The 18,963-nt window shown below is 39.2% G+C and overlaps 1 protein-coding gene across 2 annotated transcripts in view; it reads left to right on the top strand.

Annotated features, from left to right (window-relative positions):
- The window catches only part of TRPM6 (transient receptor potential cation channel subfamily M member 6), a 102,126-nt gene that overhangs the window by 32,010 nt on the left and 51,153 nt on the right, over window positions 1–18,963 (top strand). The window contains exons 16-23 of one of the 2 annotated variants that reach the window (XM_042452251.1): window positions 752–856; window positions 2,797–3,077; window positions 5,408–5,636; window positions 8,861–9,016; window positions 10,619–10,756; window positions 11,156–11,284; window positions 15,346–15,597; window positions 18,196–18,370. In XM_042452251.1, the coding sequence (XP_042308185.1) occupies window positions 752–856; window positions 2,797–3,077; window positions 5,408–5,636; window positions 8,861–9,016; window positions 10,619–10,756; window positions 11,156–11,284; window positions 15,346–15,597; window positions 18,196–18,370 (1,465 nt within the window). The remainder of the gene's footprint in view (window positions 1–751; window positions 857–2,796; window positions 3,078–5,407; window positions 5,637–8,860; window positions 9,017–10,618; window positions 10,757–11,155; window positions 11,285–15,345; window positions 15,598–18,195; window positions 18,371–18,963) is intronic. The other variant, XM_042452252.1, reaches the window with a different exon arrangement.

Genomic DNA, 18,963 nt, shown 5'->3' with positions numbered 1-18,963 from the left:
CGGGTCTCTTTGGAGGTATGCTATTTAAATGATGCATGGGTCCTAAGAATCCAGAAGCTGCACCAAAGCTGCACTCCAGTGCTTAGGAATGGAGTGTGGCTTTGGCGCGACCTCCGGACTCTTAGGACCCATGCATCATTTAAAAAGCATACCTCCAAAGAGACCCGAAGCAGCTTTATTTTGGCAGTCTGAAACAGGCCAAAGTATGGGTGGCTCCCAGTACTCTGCATAGGGTGGTCCATAGTGTTTAATGTTGAAGGTTGAAGGCATTCAGGTAAATGAATGACTACAGATCAGTGGGTTATTGAAAACATTTCAGATGACTTTTCTTTATGGAGATTTCGGCACCCCAATGGAACACAATTCTTTATTTTCCATAGTCCTATAATCCAAAGAAAGTTCTATAGGCATCTCATGCTGTTTAACAATTTAACATTTTGACAGCAGCACATTGTTCCTCTTTAATTTAAGGATTAAAGGACCTTCCAAGAAGTCAAAATGTTTGCTCCGTTGCAAATGTGAAGAAAGTCAGTAGGAAATACAACAAAACAAATATGGGTGGAGGCCTGTTGCTGTCTAGCCATGAAGGGGCTCAATAGATTTTGCCTAAGTTCTGTCTATACCATGACATGTTTCCTTGTCTTTGCTGAGTGAAACAACATTTCTTTACTCAGCCTTTGTATCCCAGCTTTTCCAGAAAGGAATTCATGACTGATCTTTGATTACTCTTTATTCTTCATACTTCTTGCAGTTTCAGCTGGAAACAACACTAAGATACTACTCTTTATTCTTCATACTTCTTGCAGTTTCAGCTGGAAACAACACTAAGATACTACAATGTCTGAGAACCCTTTCAGTAAGCAAATCCCTGGTTGCCTGAATCTCACTGAGTAAGGGCATGTTTTCCCCACCATCATGTAGCCATGTATAGATGACTCAGAGCCAAAGGCCCAATTCAACTGTTGACTGTCTAAATGTAGGAAGGGTAGTTTCACAGTGAATCTGGTTCATACTTCTCTTAATATGCTTTTTAAAAACCCATACATTTTGCTCTAGATCTTCCCAGAAAACTGGGAGCACTCTGGAATGATGCTGGGCAGATGTCTACACAACATCCTACTGTGCTGCTTGCTGCCAGCACCACCAATGCAAGTCACTCCACTGAGGCCATAATAATTTTTGTTCCCAGAGGGAGAAACCCATACCACTGGTGGCTGCAGCTGTGGAAGGTGGCACAGTGGGACACTGTGTAGACAACTACCCAGTGTTGCTTGGGAGTATACAGGTAAGAGGGGGAAGTCAGGGCTAGAAAATTCTGGAGGCAGCCCAGAGTATTGTCCTCAGTATAGACCCACCCTAAGATTCAGTGCAAAGAAGCTCATGACGACTTTCTAGTTGTGAAAGATGCAGAGGTCCTACTACACTGGAAGGGCCATGAGTTTTCTGAACCATAAAAGTCTACATTACCAGAAAGGCCATTTACAGTGTTACACATGTCAGGAGCACAGATTGCAGAGGTCCCATGTGGGGTTTCTGTACGGCATGAAATACTGAACTTAGTGGATTTTGCTTCTGAGTAATTTGTCTCCATCATCTAGCTAATAACATAACAGTTAAATCCTACTTTGTTCGCTGTACTTGTGAAAAATCATACTAAGGATAGTATTTACATGGCTTAGATTTTTTTTTAAAAAAAACTATTTGATACTGTTTCTTTTGTTTCTTATAATCATTTGGCTTAAATGGTAATGGCAGAATACATTTTATTTGCCACTACATGTTTCTGACTACCTCTAATTTTTAGTCCCAACTAGAGCAAAGTTATCTACTCTATGGGAACTTGGCAAATCTATACTTACATAAGTTCTATTGATTCAATAGATCTACTGGAAGTGGGACTAACAATTTGATTTATTTATTTTAAAAATATTTTTAACATGCCCTCTCCACAAAGACTATCAAGGCACTGTACAGTAAATCTTTTTTTTTAAAATGTAGGCCTATCTATTTTTGGAGAATTCAAAACAAAGATTGGTTTGTTATTGTTACAGCTTCCAAAGGGGTGAGTGCATTGGTTTATCATGCAAACACACCTGACAAACATTTTTTTTTAAAGTAGAATTCAAAGACATAGTCATGTTAGTCTTGAATATCATCATGCAAAGGGATCTTGTAGCACCTTTGAGATGAAGGGGCAAAGCAGATCACCCTGATAGAGCAGCTGAATCAGGCCCGTGGCAACCACATGCTGTGGGCCTGATCTGGTGCTACTGCTCTGGATCTTCCTAAAAGATTTGGAGCAACAGGTAAGTTATAAAACTGCATTTTAACCTTGTTTTGCCCTGGTTCTGGTTTGGGACATAGTAGATATTGTCTGGACTGCCCACACCAGAACTGGGGTTTGTGCTATCAAAATAGCATAGGTGGCAGGGAAGAACGGGCCTTTTGGCTCAAGCCAAAAGCTAAAGTTACAACTTCTTTCACTCATTTAGTCTCAATGGTGCTACAAGAACCCTTTGAAAAAGTATTACTCTGGCGTGTATTAAACATTGCCTGAACTGTCTAATATCTACAAAGTACAATGAAAATGTGATATTGATCACTGTATTCTGCTTTGCAACTTTTACAATTTCCCCCCACAGCTTTTGCAGATTTTAAAAAATGAATGTAAGATTCTCCAAATCTTGTAGTTATCCCAAAAGCATGCAAACTTAAGCTGAAGTGAGAAAATATAAATAGGGACAGATTGCTAGCTCTTTTAGTCAATGACTTAGATTTTTATTTATTAACTTACAGGAAAAATCAGCTGTTCTTCATAAGTCCAGGAAGAAGCTCAAAGATGAATTCACTGTTTCTGATGACCAAGAGTCTGTTGGTTTTATTTACCCATATAATGACCTCTTGGTTTGGGCAGTGTTGATGAGAAGGCAGAAGATGGGCATGTTCTTCTGGCAGCATGGAAAGGAAGCGATGGTCAAGGCAGTGGTAGCTTGCAAACTCTACAAAGCCATGGCACACGAAGCTAAGGAAAGCAATATGGAAGATGATACATCAGAAGAGCTGAAGAAGTATTCAAAGTAGGGGTTCTCCCTTCACTTCAGATAATAAAGATCTACAGTGCTTAGAATGGTTAGACACTTTTCTCTCCATCTCTATACCATTATAGCTGGTGGTATAGCAAGCAATGTTGTTGGCTGACCATAAATGTAAACCAAAGGGCTTAAATTTACCCACAGTAATGAAAAGATAATTACATGAGAAAAAGTTTGGACAGTAGAAAACTGTTATGCCAAATAATATGAGATTTTTCTATGCAATTCCAGTTTAATTAGACAGATTAACTCAATATCATCTTCAGTTTCAGTAATTTAGTTATCAGGCCATTACTCTTGCATTTTATGAACATTTGGATAAAATGATAATGTAGTACCATCTACCAGGATCATCAAATCTAGCAAGGTTGTTTCTCTGGTTTTTTTAAAATATAATTGTAAAAGACAATGATTCTCAACTGGTCTTTTTACCTTTTTAGAATTATACTGCCTTTTATGGCTGAAATGAAAAAAAGATTTAGAATGCTTTTCACAAACTTTTTACATAGATGTTTTCTATTTTGTCTGATTGTTTTCTCCTTTCAATATTATATTGGACAAATGTTGATATAAATTTAGTATTATTTGTGTAATATTGCATTGATATTATTTATTTATTTTCTCTGAAGATCAGATAATTATAATTTCCATTATAAATTGATATTTATTATCCATTTTACCTTAATTTTTAAAGTGTTGCTTACTAAAATGCAAGAATTGCATTCTGCATGAGTCACCCCATTTAAATCTGCATCTGGGGCTGTGGAGAGGAGTGTTCATCTCCTCCTGGATCTCTTCCTAAGAGGTTCACAAAGTTTTCTAGGAGCCCTTTGTGTAGGCCCAGTCCTGTTTGGAATGGGGGGGGGGGAGCACGAGAGTCCAGTGCAGACAAGAGGGATGAAGTGTTCACTGTGGTCCGCTTACAGGACTTAAAAACATTCCTCCCTCACTACCTGTGTGTGTGTGTGTATCGTATATATATATATCATATACATGAGAGTCAGCATGGTGTAGTGGTCTGAGCATGCAATTGTGGCCTGAAACAGATGGGCCAAAAGAAGCAGGTTCTGGCTGCTTCAGTGGCATGGCATTCAGATGGGGTTGCCATATCCTGTCTGGGGGCAGGACATTCCTGTTTTTCAACTGGGCGGGGTCATCCCATCCCGGTTTCATGACTGAACCGGGTTTTCCCCGGGTCAGCTGCTGCTGCGGGCCGCAGGTGGCTATGACAGCTGCTCCTGCTGTGGCCCTTGCGCTGCGTGGGGGCGCTCACGCAGGGCCGCTCGAGCGGCCGCCACTGCAGTCGCCACCAGCGATGCGGCCTTTGCTGGCTGCCTGCCGGCGCTTCCGCTGGATCTGCGCGCACCCTTGCAGAAAATTAACATTTTCTAGCATAGGTTTGAGTTTCACCTTTTCTATGATTTTTCTTCAGCAATCCAACTGCATTTAACTGGACTGAATTAATAGAATTTGGTGGATGTTTTAAGTTTAGAAGCCTGAAATCCATGAATTTTTTTAATTCATGGATTCAAGCATCCATGGTTTGAAACTATTTTAAAAAAATATAAATTCCAAAAAGCAAACTTTGATTTTGCCATTTTATATAAGAAACACCATCTTACTATGCCATTCTGTAATGGGACTTAAGCATCCATGGATTTTGGTATCCACAGGGGGTCCTAGAACCAAACTGTTGTGGATACCAAGGGCCACTGTAGTTGAGAACAAGCACTATTGAACACAATGCATGTTTTAACTTTAAGCATGCCCAGGACTGCAAATAAATAATTCCAGAGTTTCTGTATGATACAGTACTAACATCAGTAGGAGTGTTGCTATTGATGTAATTTACATTGTTGGTTACATTTTAGTATGGGAACGTATAAGGTTGCTAGCAAAATAGAAAGGTCTTAGCATTTAGTGGATTATATTATATTATTTTATTTATATGCTGTCTTTCTCCCAGAAAGGGACCCAGTGTGATTCACACATAAAATCATATAAAAACTGTACAATAAAAATGTAAAAACAATTAATGTTAGTAATTTAGTAGAAGAATGTCAGAATGATCAGACTTTCTCAGAGTAAAGAGTTAATTGCAAACAGGAAGGAAACCCTAATATAATACATTGTTACACTCTTAGCACACATGCACACTTGGAGCAATTCCCATTAAGGTCAATATTTATGATCAGAGAGTACACATGTCAGGAATTTTATTCAAGATATGTTGCCTGCCATGGTTGGTTTTACTCAGTGAGTACTCTAAACCTGGCAGCATCTTTTCCTCTGCTTGTTTTCTTTTACTGTCATAGTGAGTTTGGGCAGCTGGCTCTGGATGTGCTGGATACTGCATTCAAACAAAATGAGCAGATGGCCATGAAGCTGCTGACTTATGAGCTGAAGAACTGGAGTAACTCAACCTGCCTGAAACTGGCTGTGTCAGTGGGTTTGCTACCCTTTGTGTCTCACACATGCACACAGATGCTCTTGACTGATATGTGGATGGGCCGCCTGAAAATGAGGAAGAACTCCTGGTTTAAGGTAAAGTTCCTCCTTATAGAACCTTATCTAAACAGTTAGAACTTGTTTGGTTTTTTGTTGGTTGGATTATCTTTCAGCAAGGTGGAAAACCTATAGCTCTTCCAACAACCCAGTGATTAGTTTTTTGTGGGTTTTTCGGGCTATGTGGCCATGTTCTAGCAGAGTTTCTTTCTGACGTTTTGCCAGCATCTGTGGCTGGCATCTTCAGAGAATCTAACATGGCTAGTGATCACTGACAATATCTCAAAAACTTGAAGTTGCTTATACCTCTCTTATATTGTGACTCCATATGGGATATTTCTTATTGTTTTTATGGAGACTTCCCTTGAAATTGAAGCTCATTCATATCATGGAAAAAGCTTGTGTGAGTTTCAGAATATTGATCATGTGAACAGTATAGCATGGGTGAGGCCTGCTATTGTCAGTCACACAAAATACTGTTTTCTATCTTCATATAAGCAGGTATTTTCACCACTGAGTATATCCATGTGTAGTGAGAAATATACATGTACACCGATTCAGGTGACCATGGTTACAGTCTGGTGCAATTTCTGTGACACTACAGTATTTTTCTAGTCATCCAAACTTCTGCCAGCTTCATTTGCCACAGCCTGGCTTATGTTATTATCTGCGAATGTCCATTTACAATAAAATGACTTGTGCAATATCTATAGACCAGGGGGTGGACATCAAGCTCAGGATAGTACTTGAATGGAGAGCCATTGTGGTGTAGTGGATTCTGCATTGGACTACGACTCCAGGTACCAGGATTTAAATCCCTGCTCAGCTATGGTAACTCACTGGGTGACCTTGGACTAGTCATACTCTCTCAGCCTCAGAGGAAGGCAAAGACAAACCCCTTTGAAAAAACTTGCCAAAAAATCCCCATGACAGGGTTGCCATAAGCTGGAAATCACTTCAGGGCACACAACAACAATAACGAACACTTGACTCACAGAGACTGGATGCTCCTGAAAGTGGTCACCTATTTGAACTGCTCTGAAAATCATTGTTGTTACGTGCCTTCAAGTTGGCTGGGGCTTATAGTGACTCTACCACAGTACTTTTCTTGGCATAAGCCATCTTTCAACTTACCGGTAGGCTAAATAAAGAATAAATCTTTCCTCTTAGGCTGAGAGAGTGTGACTTACCTGCAGTCACCCAGTAGGCATCCATAATTGAGTGGGAACTTGAACCCTGCTCTCCTGGAGTCCTAGTTGAACACACAAAACAATGTACCACACTGGCTCTCAAATACCTTATTTGAAAGCTGCTTTACACATTGCTCAGGCCAGCAGCTCTAGTTGTCTTCCTCCTGTTCAAAACACCATGAAGGCTTGTTTTTCAGATTTTATATAGCAAAATGGTTTTAAAAAATGCAACATATCTCTGATCATGAGAGAAAATGGGCAGGAGGAAACTGCACATAGATACTCTATCATAACAAAGAAACTGACAAGGAGTATATATTGGTGAGGCCCCCAAAGTAAATTGTATCTATGAAGCTCAGGTTCTCCTTCCTTTTTTCTCACATATTAAGTTGTTTATTATCTTTTTGAAAGCATTTTCTCTTAAGACTATTGTGGGGAAAGTGGTGTACTTTGCACTCTCATAGCCAATAAAAACCCTATGCTTCACAAGTCCACAGAAGCAACTTGGCTCTTTTTCTGCCTAAACAAACATAGATTTAAAGATTCATGCATTTTATGATGTTATTGACATCTTCCAAAGTCAATAATGACTGCTGAATTTACTGTACAGGTAGAATGTTGCAAAACACCACACTGGCTGAACAAGTGTTATACAAGTGTATTTTCAGCTTAAATTTTTGGAAGGGTCGGGGGGGGGGGGTCCCAGAAGTCACTATAAATCCTGCACAATGGCCACACAAGCCCTGTGCACTGTGCAGTTCCCACACCTACTTTACCAGATGGTATCTTTGTTTTTTTCTTCCTCCTCAACAAACAACAGAAGCTTGTGGACTAGGAAAAAGAAGTTTATAGCATAATATGCCATGGCATTGCTCTCTAGTTCAGTAATGGTAATGTTTTGTGTAGGGGTCCATCTGGGGGTGTTTAAAATCAGACGTTCCCAGCTTTTGATCCTCCAGATGATTTGGACTTCAGCTCCCATGATTCCTGATTGTTGATCAAGTTGGTGGAGGCTATTGGGGGCTGAAGTCCAAAACAAATGGAAGACTAAAGGTTGAGGACCACTGGTTTGGAGGAAAGGTTGTTTCTTTAGAGCCCTTCTCCTGCCCTGTTTCCATTTTATGGTCCTAGGTAAGCAACTGGTATCCATATAGTCCAGCATTCTGTCTCTAACCATGTCTAGCCAATACCTCTGGAAAGCTTAGAATCGGGACGTATGAGGGTGGCAGCACGGCCAGGTGATATTCAAAAGATATTCACCTTTGCACTTTAGCTTAACTACAAAATTATTTATTGTATTAATGGCTTTAAACTAGACTGGAATACTTGTATGAGGAGCATCAGTGGCTTTTTAACCCCTTTGGCCCATTGTGGTCCTTCACTGGATTTGTCCCTCCTCATAACCTACTAGGTGCATTAGAAGAAAACCTTCGATTGGTGCAAATGGAACTTTTCATTCCCAAACTGAGATCAGGCAGGAACAAAGTTCTAAATTGTCTTTGCCCTCCATGCCCTAATTCAGATTAGGGTCCACTATAATTGCTGTTATTAACTGACTTGGAGGTGGTCTTGACGCTTGGAGATCCCATGTGTGAGACATTTCCAAGCCCCCCTTTCCCTTCCTCATCTGCTCTGTTGAGGTCCTGCATACTCAGGACCATGGCCTCCTTGATCGAGTCTATCCATCTGGTATATGTCTCCCTCTTTTTCTACTGCCCTCCACCTTTCCTAGCATTATTGCTTAATTTTTCAAACCATTCATGCCATTACTGAAGTATCAGATGTCTTTTCCAGCTTGGCCATTATTGGAAGGATTTCTCTGGAGAAAAGCTGATTTGGAGCAGGTAGGAAGAGTTTTGGGAAATGAAACAGTATGAAATTATGCCAAGAATAGTTTGGCCATGTTGATAGGACTTATATCACCTTCACCTGCTCTTGTCTAGTTCATTATCAGCATCAGCTGATAATGAAAGCAGCAACAGCTGCTGCTGACTAGCTAATCATTTGTAGTACAAGGTCGTTATAGATAATAATTTTGCATGAATTCTAAACAACTACATGATGCTGTTTTAGGTGATTCTAAGTATTCTTCTACCTCCCACTATCTTGATGCTGGAGTTTAAAACGAAGGCTGAAATGTCCCATGTGCCTCAATCACAGGAGTTCCACCAGTATACATGGTATCATGGTGATCCTAGCACCATCACTGTTAAAGATGACCTTTCACTGGTTAGTATGATACCAAATTTAGATTTTGTTTTACTAAGTGTGGGCAATATGAGATTTTGTTATTAAATATTTTGTTTTAGATGCATATGTGAGTGTAAAAAAATGGAAACTGCAATAAAAGTTGCAATGTGGGGTGCTTCCTATCCAGTTCTTCAACAAGTCACCCTAGGAGATTCTTGTTTAATGATTTTCAGCCTGGAAGGTCTGTGTACCACTGGTGAGACACAAAAATAGTCAAGTTGACTTGATTATGGGATACAGGATTTTTATAACAGAGACTAAAGTAGAAGAGAAAATTGCTTTTGATATGGAGTTTAGAAAATGTTTATCTCCCACACTATTTCACTAATAAATTCAGTTCTGTGAGAACATGTCTTCTATTTCTCATAAAATGAAAGCAGGTTATAATTATGTTTAAATCAAATGGGCAGAGATAATGGTATGAAAGATAAACTGCATGTACATGTTTTTATAGTGTATATATAACCAAGGCAGAACAACTGTCCTTTCATGAGTGAGGAAGAATCTATGGTACGGCTTTTGCAACAATACAAAGACCTGCTGGAGCCATGATGGCCATAGCAGAAGAAGAGGATCCCTTTTAGCCTATTCATTTTTTTTGACCCCATCCCCATTTGATGTCACTGGGAAAGAATTAAGTATAGTGGACCCTTGTTATATGCTAGGATTTGGTTTCAAGATCCCCCGTGGATAACAAAATCCGTGGATGCTCAAGTCCCATTAAATATAATGACATAGCAAAATGGTGTCCCTTATAAAAAATGGAAAATCAAGGTTTGATATTTGAAATTTATACTTTTTTTGAACATTTTCAAACGTGTATGCTTGAATCCATGTATTAAAAGTCCATGTATAAGAAGGGCTGATTGTACATCAATTCTAGGGTGGCATGCCTTTTCACCTTTTTGGAGGGTGGAGGGATGGCTGGGCAAAGGAACAGGGGCCTAGGAAATTCAAGACTCCTCACCAGAATCTGGAAAAGTGATTGTTTTGGATGATAGCTCCAGAATCTTACTTTTGGCTGGGGGATTCTGGGAATTATAATCCAAGAAGTAATTCAAAGAGAGGTCAACCCCTCTCAATATCTATCTTCCTAGTGCTGAAGTACTGACAGTGGAGGTCAGATAGTAGTGCAGATTCCCACTGCTACAAAGAGAAGGCCTTCAAGAGCAGAGAGGAAGACCTGCTTAAGATTGCTCTGTTAATATATCTTATTCCTTCCTTTTCAAAGAAACCTTGGTCTTAGTGTCAGTTTTTCAGTAGAAGAGTCTGGAATCTCATTAAATATTAGACTTGAGAATTTAATCAAGGCTTCTGAAAATCCAAAAAAATACTTCTAATAATTTATAATTTGATATTGAAGGCTAAACTCAATATATAGTTTATTATAAATAATTAGTTTTTGTGCTTTTTGAAAGGCAAATAGTAATCGTTTTTGTTTTTGTTTATAGAATACAGATTATTCTAACAACCTGCTGTTTTAGATTCCTCTTCCTTTTTGTTTACTATGTAGGCTAAATTATAGAATTTTGCCTATCTACTAAATGATCACTAACCTGAAAACCTTCTGTCTTTACAAAGAACAATTATGATTTAGAGAAAGGAGCTGAGAATCAAGATGAAAAACAGTCATTCTCCACCAACACTGGACGCCTTCCTTGGACAAGGAAAGTCTATGAATTTTACAGTGCTCCTATTGTCAAGTTCTGGTTTCACACGGTCAGTCGCTGTGGATATTGTGACAATATGCATAACAAAATAACTGTATTTACTACTGAAATGGGACTGATCTTGACAGAGAATCAGAAAGTAGCAAAATTAACTGTAGCATTTGAAGCAATCAGTCTTATGTACTGCCTTTTTAGGAGGCAAGTCCAGAACAACACAGAGCAAGCGGGCCTTGTGGCAAGATAGAAAGGAATGTTTTAAGTTTGGCTCAGAAGGTGGAAGTGTTAAGCCTTGCTCCATTTTCTTAGAGCTGAAGGTCTTCCTATACAACAGTTTTATTTGTGGAGAGTTCACACAAGTGGTGATACAGAATGTTGTGTTGTGCAAACTGTGACTTTCTAATTTTTAATCAAAACATTTTACATGGAGTGTGTACTGTGTAATTTTCAGATGGCTTATTTAGCATTTCTCATGCTGTTCACTTACACGGTCTTGGTGGAGATGCAATCAGCACCCATTGTGCAAGAATGGCTTGTGATCATCTACATTTTCACCACCTCAATTGAGAAAGTCAGAGAGGTAGGTCCTTTATTTCAACCTTATTTTGCTACTCTCCATCTCAAATAGGAATTAAGAATAATATGATATATGTACAACCCGGAAACATCACCCAAGGAGACTTTCCGCTGTGCTTTCTGCAACCAGACCTGTTTGTCCTGGATTGGCCTTTTTAGTCACCAACACGCTTGTACAAAGCGCGGGATGAATCCTTCCTGAATCTTTGTTCGCAAAGCAAAGCCATATATATATATATATATATATATATATATATATATATATATCACTATAAGTTTTAGTGAACTGATCATTTTCATTTCCAAAAATTAGGACAAACCTTTTGTTTTGAAAACAGAGTCTTGAATTACTTTGAAACACAGTGTTGGTATGGTTCTTTTAAAAAACAAACTCATGTTCAGAATTGTGCACAAAATTACATACAAATTACATTAAAATTCTGAAATGTATATAATGTATATAGGACTTTTGCTTGCATTTCTTTTTTTCAATTTTTTTAGGCATCATTTTTGTTTTGCTTTCTTAAACTTCTTTTTGAAAGCACATTTTATCAAGAGGGTTTGGCAAACTTTCATTTTATAACTATAGACCATTCCGACCATTTTATTCAAATTAAGTAACTTCTCTTATCTCTTGAGTCTTCTTCAGATTATGTAGCCCAATATTTTAACCTTAATAATATATGTGAGCTACACTCAGTTCAGCAGAAATGACATCATATATATTATTTTTCATTGCCATGTAGGAATACATAACTTTAGTATGGAAGGGAAAAAAACCTGTTCTTTCAACCCTCATATGGATGGCTACATAATTCCCACTCCATCCTTAGATGAGTTGTGCTCTAAATGTTTATACTGATGAAATTTTGACTGGAGATCTCTCTTGCATGAGCATAAGAGACTTTGGTGGAATTTGGCAATTGGTAAAATGTGCAAGGAATCACATTTTTTTAAAAAAATACTTATGACTGATTTTATGGTAGCTGCTGGTTCATGCAACTGAGAGGGTTTTCTTTTATGAAGCAATTACTTGACTCATGTACTGGTTCTGGTCTACTGAATTAAATTTTGCAGGACACTGTGTTTTACACATATTTAATTAACTTCTTGGAGGTGATGTGCAGTGCAGCAATTTTTCCCCTCTAGATCGTATCAAGTAATTGCTACACCCTTAGGCTTTCATTTCTTTACATATTGTTACACTTCTTAATAACATCATTTAGCTCAATGGGACTCATATAAAGGAACTTATTTATACATGTCTTTTTTCCTAAAATCTGGAGGCTAGCATTTTAGCATGACGCTTTCACTTGTTGCTTATCACTGTGATCACAGTAGTGTATAATTGGGCTCTGCCGCATAATGTGTACAAATCCTTTTATGACCTTTCAAAAATTCCAGCCACAGTTAGTTTAGCAAAGCCAAATAATGCTTGGGGGCACTCTTATTGTTCAAGAAAGAAACATGTTATTTTCCATCTTACTAATTTCCAAAACTTTTTTTAAAAAAGGATCTACATGCCCTTGATAAATAACAAAGATTTGTTCTCTTCTGCTTTTTCCAAAAGTAATTTGTCACTTCCCTTGCATAGAGCTAGTTTGCTCCCGCCACCATTTGTCTAACAGCTTATGCCAGTGGTTCTCTAACTTTTAAACCTTGAGACCTACTTTACATCCACATGCAGACATTGCGCCCCCCGACATAGTATGTGAATCAAAATATTTGTTTGTTTAGTGTGTATATTTAACATTGTTAAACCTAGGAAAGTTTTATTTAAATTAATTCAATACTTATCATTTTTGTGTAACATTTACAGATACTATCTCACACACAGCCACATTTGTATGCACTACTCCTTATAGATATGTGTACATCCAAGCTGAATCTGCACTGCAGAAACAATGCAGTCTTACACTGCTTTAACTGTCATCCTATGGAATCTTGAGATTTGTAGTTTGTTCTGGTTCCAGAACTCTCCAACAGAGGCGAAATGTCTCACAAAACTACAAATCTCAGAATTTCATACCATTGAGCTATGGCAGTTAAAGTACAGTAATGTGAAACTACATTATTTCCTCAGTGGAGATTCAACAGATTCATTCTTTCTTTCACTCATACTGTGTTGCTCTCACACAGAGCAACATAGAAACATTGGTGCCTTACAGACGGGCCTAAGCGGCGCCGTCGTTGTGCCAGGAATACGCATGAGGGGCGGCGCTTCTGGACGCGCCTTGCCCCTCGCGCGTATTCCGTACGGCAAGATGGTGGCGCCCTATACAGATAGGTGTGGCCATCTTGACATAACGGACGTGCAGCGTCCGGATGTCTAAACCCGGAAGAGACGTCACGAGTGCGTGCTTTGGCACTCGCAACGTCTCTTCCGGTTTGCTGAAAGGAGCAGATTTTCGCGCTCCTTTTTTACAGCGCGGGGGAGTCGCGCGGTTTGGCTGCAGCGGCTTCCCTGCGCTGCAACAGGCAGCGGCCCAAGACCACCCCTTTTGGGCGGTCTGTAACAGGCCATTCATTCATAAGGCAATGATGGGATGGGTTGGGGGAAGAAGAAGCAATGGCTTTGGATGGTTCCCACCAGAAACCATGATCCAGGAGATTATCTCATGGCTCCCACCCCCCACCTGCCTGATCTGGGCATGGACTAGGACCATGTATAGATGGATGTTATCACTCCCCCACCGATCTGGGCATGGACTTAGACCATGTATAGATGGATGTTATCGCACAGCTCTGTGCCCAGATCAGAGGCATCCTGTACCCAATTGGGACTTCTCCCATATTTAGCAATTTAAAGAAAAGTATTGTATAAGGGAGATTCTAGTTCATATTTCTGTTTCACTGGACACATAAGGAGGCTTCAAGATATTTATTTGTTATGTTTATATCCTGCCTTGCTACTTTAAAAATGGCATTTAAAGTGGCTAGTAATATCAACACGCAAAGGAAGAAACAAGTGGCTTAAAAGCACACTTAAAAACACATCAGTAATAAGAAATAGCAGCCCCCTTTTCAGCTTAGATGCCAAAAGCCTGCCTGAAATGATGATGATGATGATGATGATGATGATGATGATGATGATGACGACGACTCCTTATTGCTTGGGTGCGGATGAAATTAAAATATGAAAATGGAGCTAACTATGTTGTTATCTGGACTGTGGCAGTTCATGGACAGACATGTGCTTCAGCTAGGCATCAGGAAAAGTAATATTGGAGTAGGATAAATAATTTAACTTGTGGGAAGACTTTTAAGTTCCACTTGTTTTCATAAAAAAAAAGATTACTTCTCATAAAGGGCCTTCCCTCCACTAGTCTGGTGAACCCATTAAAAGCAGACAGGGCATAATGAGGCTATAAAAGAAACAAGTTGTAAAAAGTTCAACTGGAAAGGGTAAAACACAAATGACATTATGTCCCCCATAAAGGAAATTCTGCCTAGTGACAGTGGTAGAGTGTGAGGGTAAGGAAGCTCTTTGTTAATTTGTTCTCAAAAGAAGCAACAAGTGGTTTTAGCAACTCTCCTTCCAATGAATGAATGTCGTTGTTGCTTGTTAAAATAATGTATTTATTTATTTATATTATTATTTTTAAATTATGCAACAATAGTGTATGAGAACCAGTGTGGTTCAGTGATTTGAGCATTGGATACAACTCTTGGAGACCACGGTTCAAGTACCCACTCAGCCATGGAACCCCACTGGGTGACTTTGGGCAAGTCACACTCTCTTTGCCTCAGAGGATGGGAATGGCAAATCCATAGGTTCATCTTAGGATCACTCTAAGTTAGAAATAACTTGGAGGCACACAGTAACAAAACAGGGTATATGGTGATTTAAATTAAATATTCAAGAACAGTAAAAATGAGGAATAGAGACATAGGATACTTCCTGGGGTTTGACCTAGAAAAATCTAGAGAAAATATTCCATCTGTTTGTTATTTCACATCTCTAATTAACCTTTATGGAAATACATAATGTACTTTGCATGTTCATGCTCATAAATGTTCATATTCATAAAAAAATAAATAAAGTGACTTTACTTCTGCTTTTAGATATTCATTTCAGAGCCAGGAAAGTTCAACCAAAAGGTGAAAGTGTGGATTTATGAGTACTGGAATTTTACAGATTCTGTCGCTATCATCTTATTCATGATCGGTTTTGGCTTGCGCTGGGCTGATCCTCCATTGCAAACAGTGGGAAGGTTGATTTACTGCCTTGATATAATATTCTGGTATGCCAGGCTCCTTGATTTCCTTGCTGTGAATCAGCGTGCAGGTCCCTATCTGACAATGATTGGGAAAATGGTAAGTATTTAGTTAGAGGTCACCTTCTATCTGCTGGGAATGGTTTAGCTGGAGATCTTGCATTGAGCAGGGAGTTGGACTCATGCGGCCCCTTCCAACTATGATTCTATTCCTAATGAGGATGTCACTTTTTCTTCTGATAGAGCTTTAATGAGAGTGGCAGAATTTAAATCTTAAATCTTCACATAATGACTTTTTCTTGTCAAGTACAAGTAGCCAAGCCAGAAATAAAGGGAGAGAAGGCAGGAGGGGCAAACACTAATTTGCCTATTTCTCACATAAAATCTTAAGAACTCCTGGTGGATAAGATAACAGCTATCTAGTCCAGCATACTATATCCAACAATACCCAAGCAGGTGCCTCTGGAAGTTTGAATTCTCTGTGGTTGGACCTCAGCCCTATAGGAATACAGTGGGACCTTGTTATCCGCTGGGGTTTGGTTCCAGGATCCTCCATGGATAACAAAATCACTGGATGCTCAAGTCCCATTAAATATAATGGCAGAGCAAAATGGTCCCTTATATAAAATGGAACATCAAGGTTTGCTATTTGGAATTTATAGTTTTTTGGAATATTTTCAGGCCGTGGATGCTCGAATCCGTTGATAAAAAATCCGTGGAAAAGGAGGGCCTTCTGTACTAACTGTAGTGTATTCTGTATTGCTGTAGTGCAACGGTTCCCTTTGCTCTTGGGTCTATAGACCTTGATAAACCTGTTCTTCATGAATTAAAACACAGTTTTAAAAATTATGTAAGCCAAATGGCTATTGTCTGCTGTAACAGTAAATTCCGTAATGTTCAGTAATTATGGAATGCAAGTATCTCAAGGAATTACTATTAAACAGAATGTTTGCAAGTGGACTCAAACTGATGTGATCACATGGAACGATGAGCCATGGTTCTGGAAAGTGGCAGCATACACAGTGCTTTGCTTTTACTCTTTACTCCTGCTAGCTTCTGTTTGGCTTCCACTTGATGTCTCCTGCTGGTGCAACATGCTTATTGCACCATTTACTAGACAGGATCGTAAACCAGGGTTTGTTCTTGGCTTATGAATGTGGGTTGATTAAGAGAGTAAAGTGAAGATTTCCATAGTTGAACAATACCCTAAACCACTCCTGATTTCGTCAGCCAGTCACACTAGCAGAAGAAATGAAATGGGAGCAAACAGGGTATATGTACATACTAACATGCAACTCATTCACAATAAACTATAATTCTCCAGAATCCTGCTTTATCATTCTCTGTGCATGTATCCCATGGCTTAAATCCAGTTGGCATTGATGGGATTTCCTCAAATGTTGACTTATCATCCAACAGTTGATTCAGTGGCTCTATTCTAATTGGATTTGGATTTAGGCCTATAATTTGGGCTTTTGAATTGAAAATGTTTGAATTAGTGAATGAACAGATACATTTCCTCTCTATGTAGTTCATACAACATTTGCTACTACAGTGGTACCCCGGGATACGAATGCGCGGGGTTACGAATTTTTCGGGATACGAAAAAATCCCATAGGGATTTATTGCTTCGGCTTACGAAGGTTTCTTCGGGTTACGAAAAAACCGCGGCGCTATTTTCCGCCACCGGAGGGCAGCAGAGAGCTATTTTTCCATTAGCGCCTATGGGAATTCGGCTTACGAAGGTATTTCGGGTTACGAAATTAACCGCGGAACGAATTAATTTCGTAACCCGGGGTACCACTGTATTCATAATAGAAACTTTTATTACAATAAAAATGGTTTGGTAAGAGATAGGAATATTGGTACACTGAAGGCTTCCTCCAAGATATTACTACTGGGACAGTATAATTAATATTTACACAATAAATCCAGTTAGGAACCCAAATCAAGTAGGCCCACTGAATCACTGAAACTTCCATAATTGTTGATTTGCCACATTCCCAAGGATTCATTGGGTTTACAGTGGTGGGACTTAAATTGGATGGAGACTATTCAGTAGTTACTGGAAGGGAGCTGGCACCAATTTCTGACATCAGTGAGCACATGGTTACCTTGCCTCTCTACTCAGATCTCTTTTAAAAGAGGGAGTACCTAGACCTTCATTCCAGCAAACAGTGTAGTATAAAAATGCAGCATACATGGTGTGCCCTTGCTTTGTTTCTGCTGGAAGTGTAGGAGAAGGGGGAAAAAATCATGTTTTTTCATGTCTGGTTTACATTGAAGTTATTTCCTTCCTTCCTTAAGATTGGATACTGACGTGCATGGTTTACTAACTTAAATGTTGTTTTACACAGACTGACATAGCAGCATTATTGTTATTGTTATTTTTGTTATTTTTTCATGTATTTTTTCATTACAACAACAGCACACGGTGCATGAACCATTTGGAATGCAGTCCTTTTTGATTTAGGTACATCTTAATTTGACTCGGGCTTGTGCAGATGTAAAAATTGGAGCCAACTGAGTAAATGAGCATAAATGTATCTCATAAGATATAGTACATTATTCCTCTGAGAGGTGTCCAATCACATTGATTATATTAAAAAGAGACAATGCTTTGTTATTCTCAGAAAATTGTATATTTTTTCTTGCTTGACCACTCTGACCACTGTGTTTTATTGTCTATGTCATGCAGACAGCAAACATGTTCTACATTGTAATTATGATGGCCATAGTATTGTTAAGTTTTGGAGTGGCTCGAAAAGCAATACTTTCTCCACATGAAAAACCATCATGGACTCTTGCACGAGACATTGTATTTCAGCCTTATTGGATGATGTTTGGTGAAGTATATGCATCAGAAATTGATCGTAAGTTTAATTCCATTGAAGGTCTGTATGGGGCATCAATGTTAATTGTAACAATATGCATCTGTTAACACAGTCACTCCAGTCTAGTAAGGGGAAGGAGTGGCAAGAGGTTGTCTCAGCGGCACCCTGTAAGATGTTAATTTGATACTTCCATCTTCTGTGGCATGAGTAGCCATCTCTATAAGGTATTAATGAGGCAAGTGGTAAATCATGTCTGTTCTGCTAATCCTATGAGGGAGCTTTTCAAGCTAAAATTCTGTGATAAAAATATCATTGCTATCTGACTGCTCATAAAGTCAGGATGACCAGGTCTTTTGAGCAGTGGACAGTCCAAGGAGGATCAGATACATACTAATTCAACATACTTTCACTCAACAGAAGAAAAAAAAATGCACAACAGTAGCTTGAGACGAGAAGTGTGATGTTGCATTACTTCCAATCACCTTTAGGGCCAGTTTGAGACATTAGATCAGGGGTAGGCAACCTGCGGCCCGCTGGCTGGATGCGGCCCAGCAAAGTCTTGGGACCAGCCCCAGCCCAGTCCTGCTGCTGATTGCCGCGGGAGCCTTTGGCCTCTCGTGTGAGGGTGTGGG

This window comes from Sceloporus undulatus, chromosome 2 (assembly GCF_019175285.1).
Source record: "Sceloporus undulatus isolate JIND9_A2432 ecotype Alabama chromosome 2, SceUnd_v1.1, whole genome shotgun sequence".
Taxonomy (NCBI): domain Eukaryota; kingdom Metazoa; phylum Chordata; class Lepidosauria; order Squamata; family Phrynosomatidae; genus Sceloporus; species Sceloporus undulatus.
This window is presented reverse-complemented; position numbering and strand designations above follow the sequence as displayed.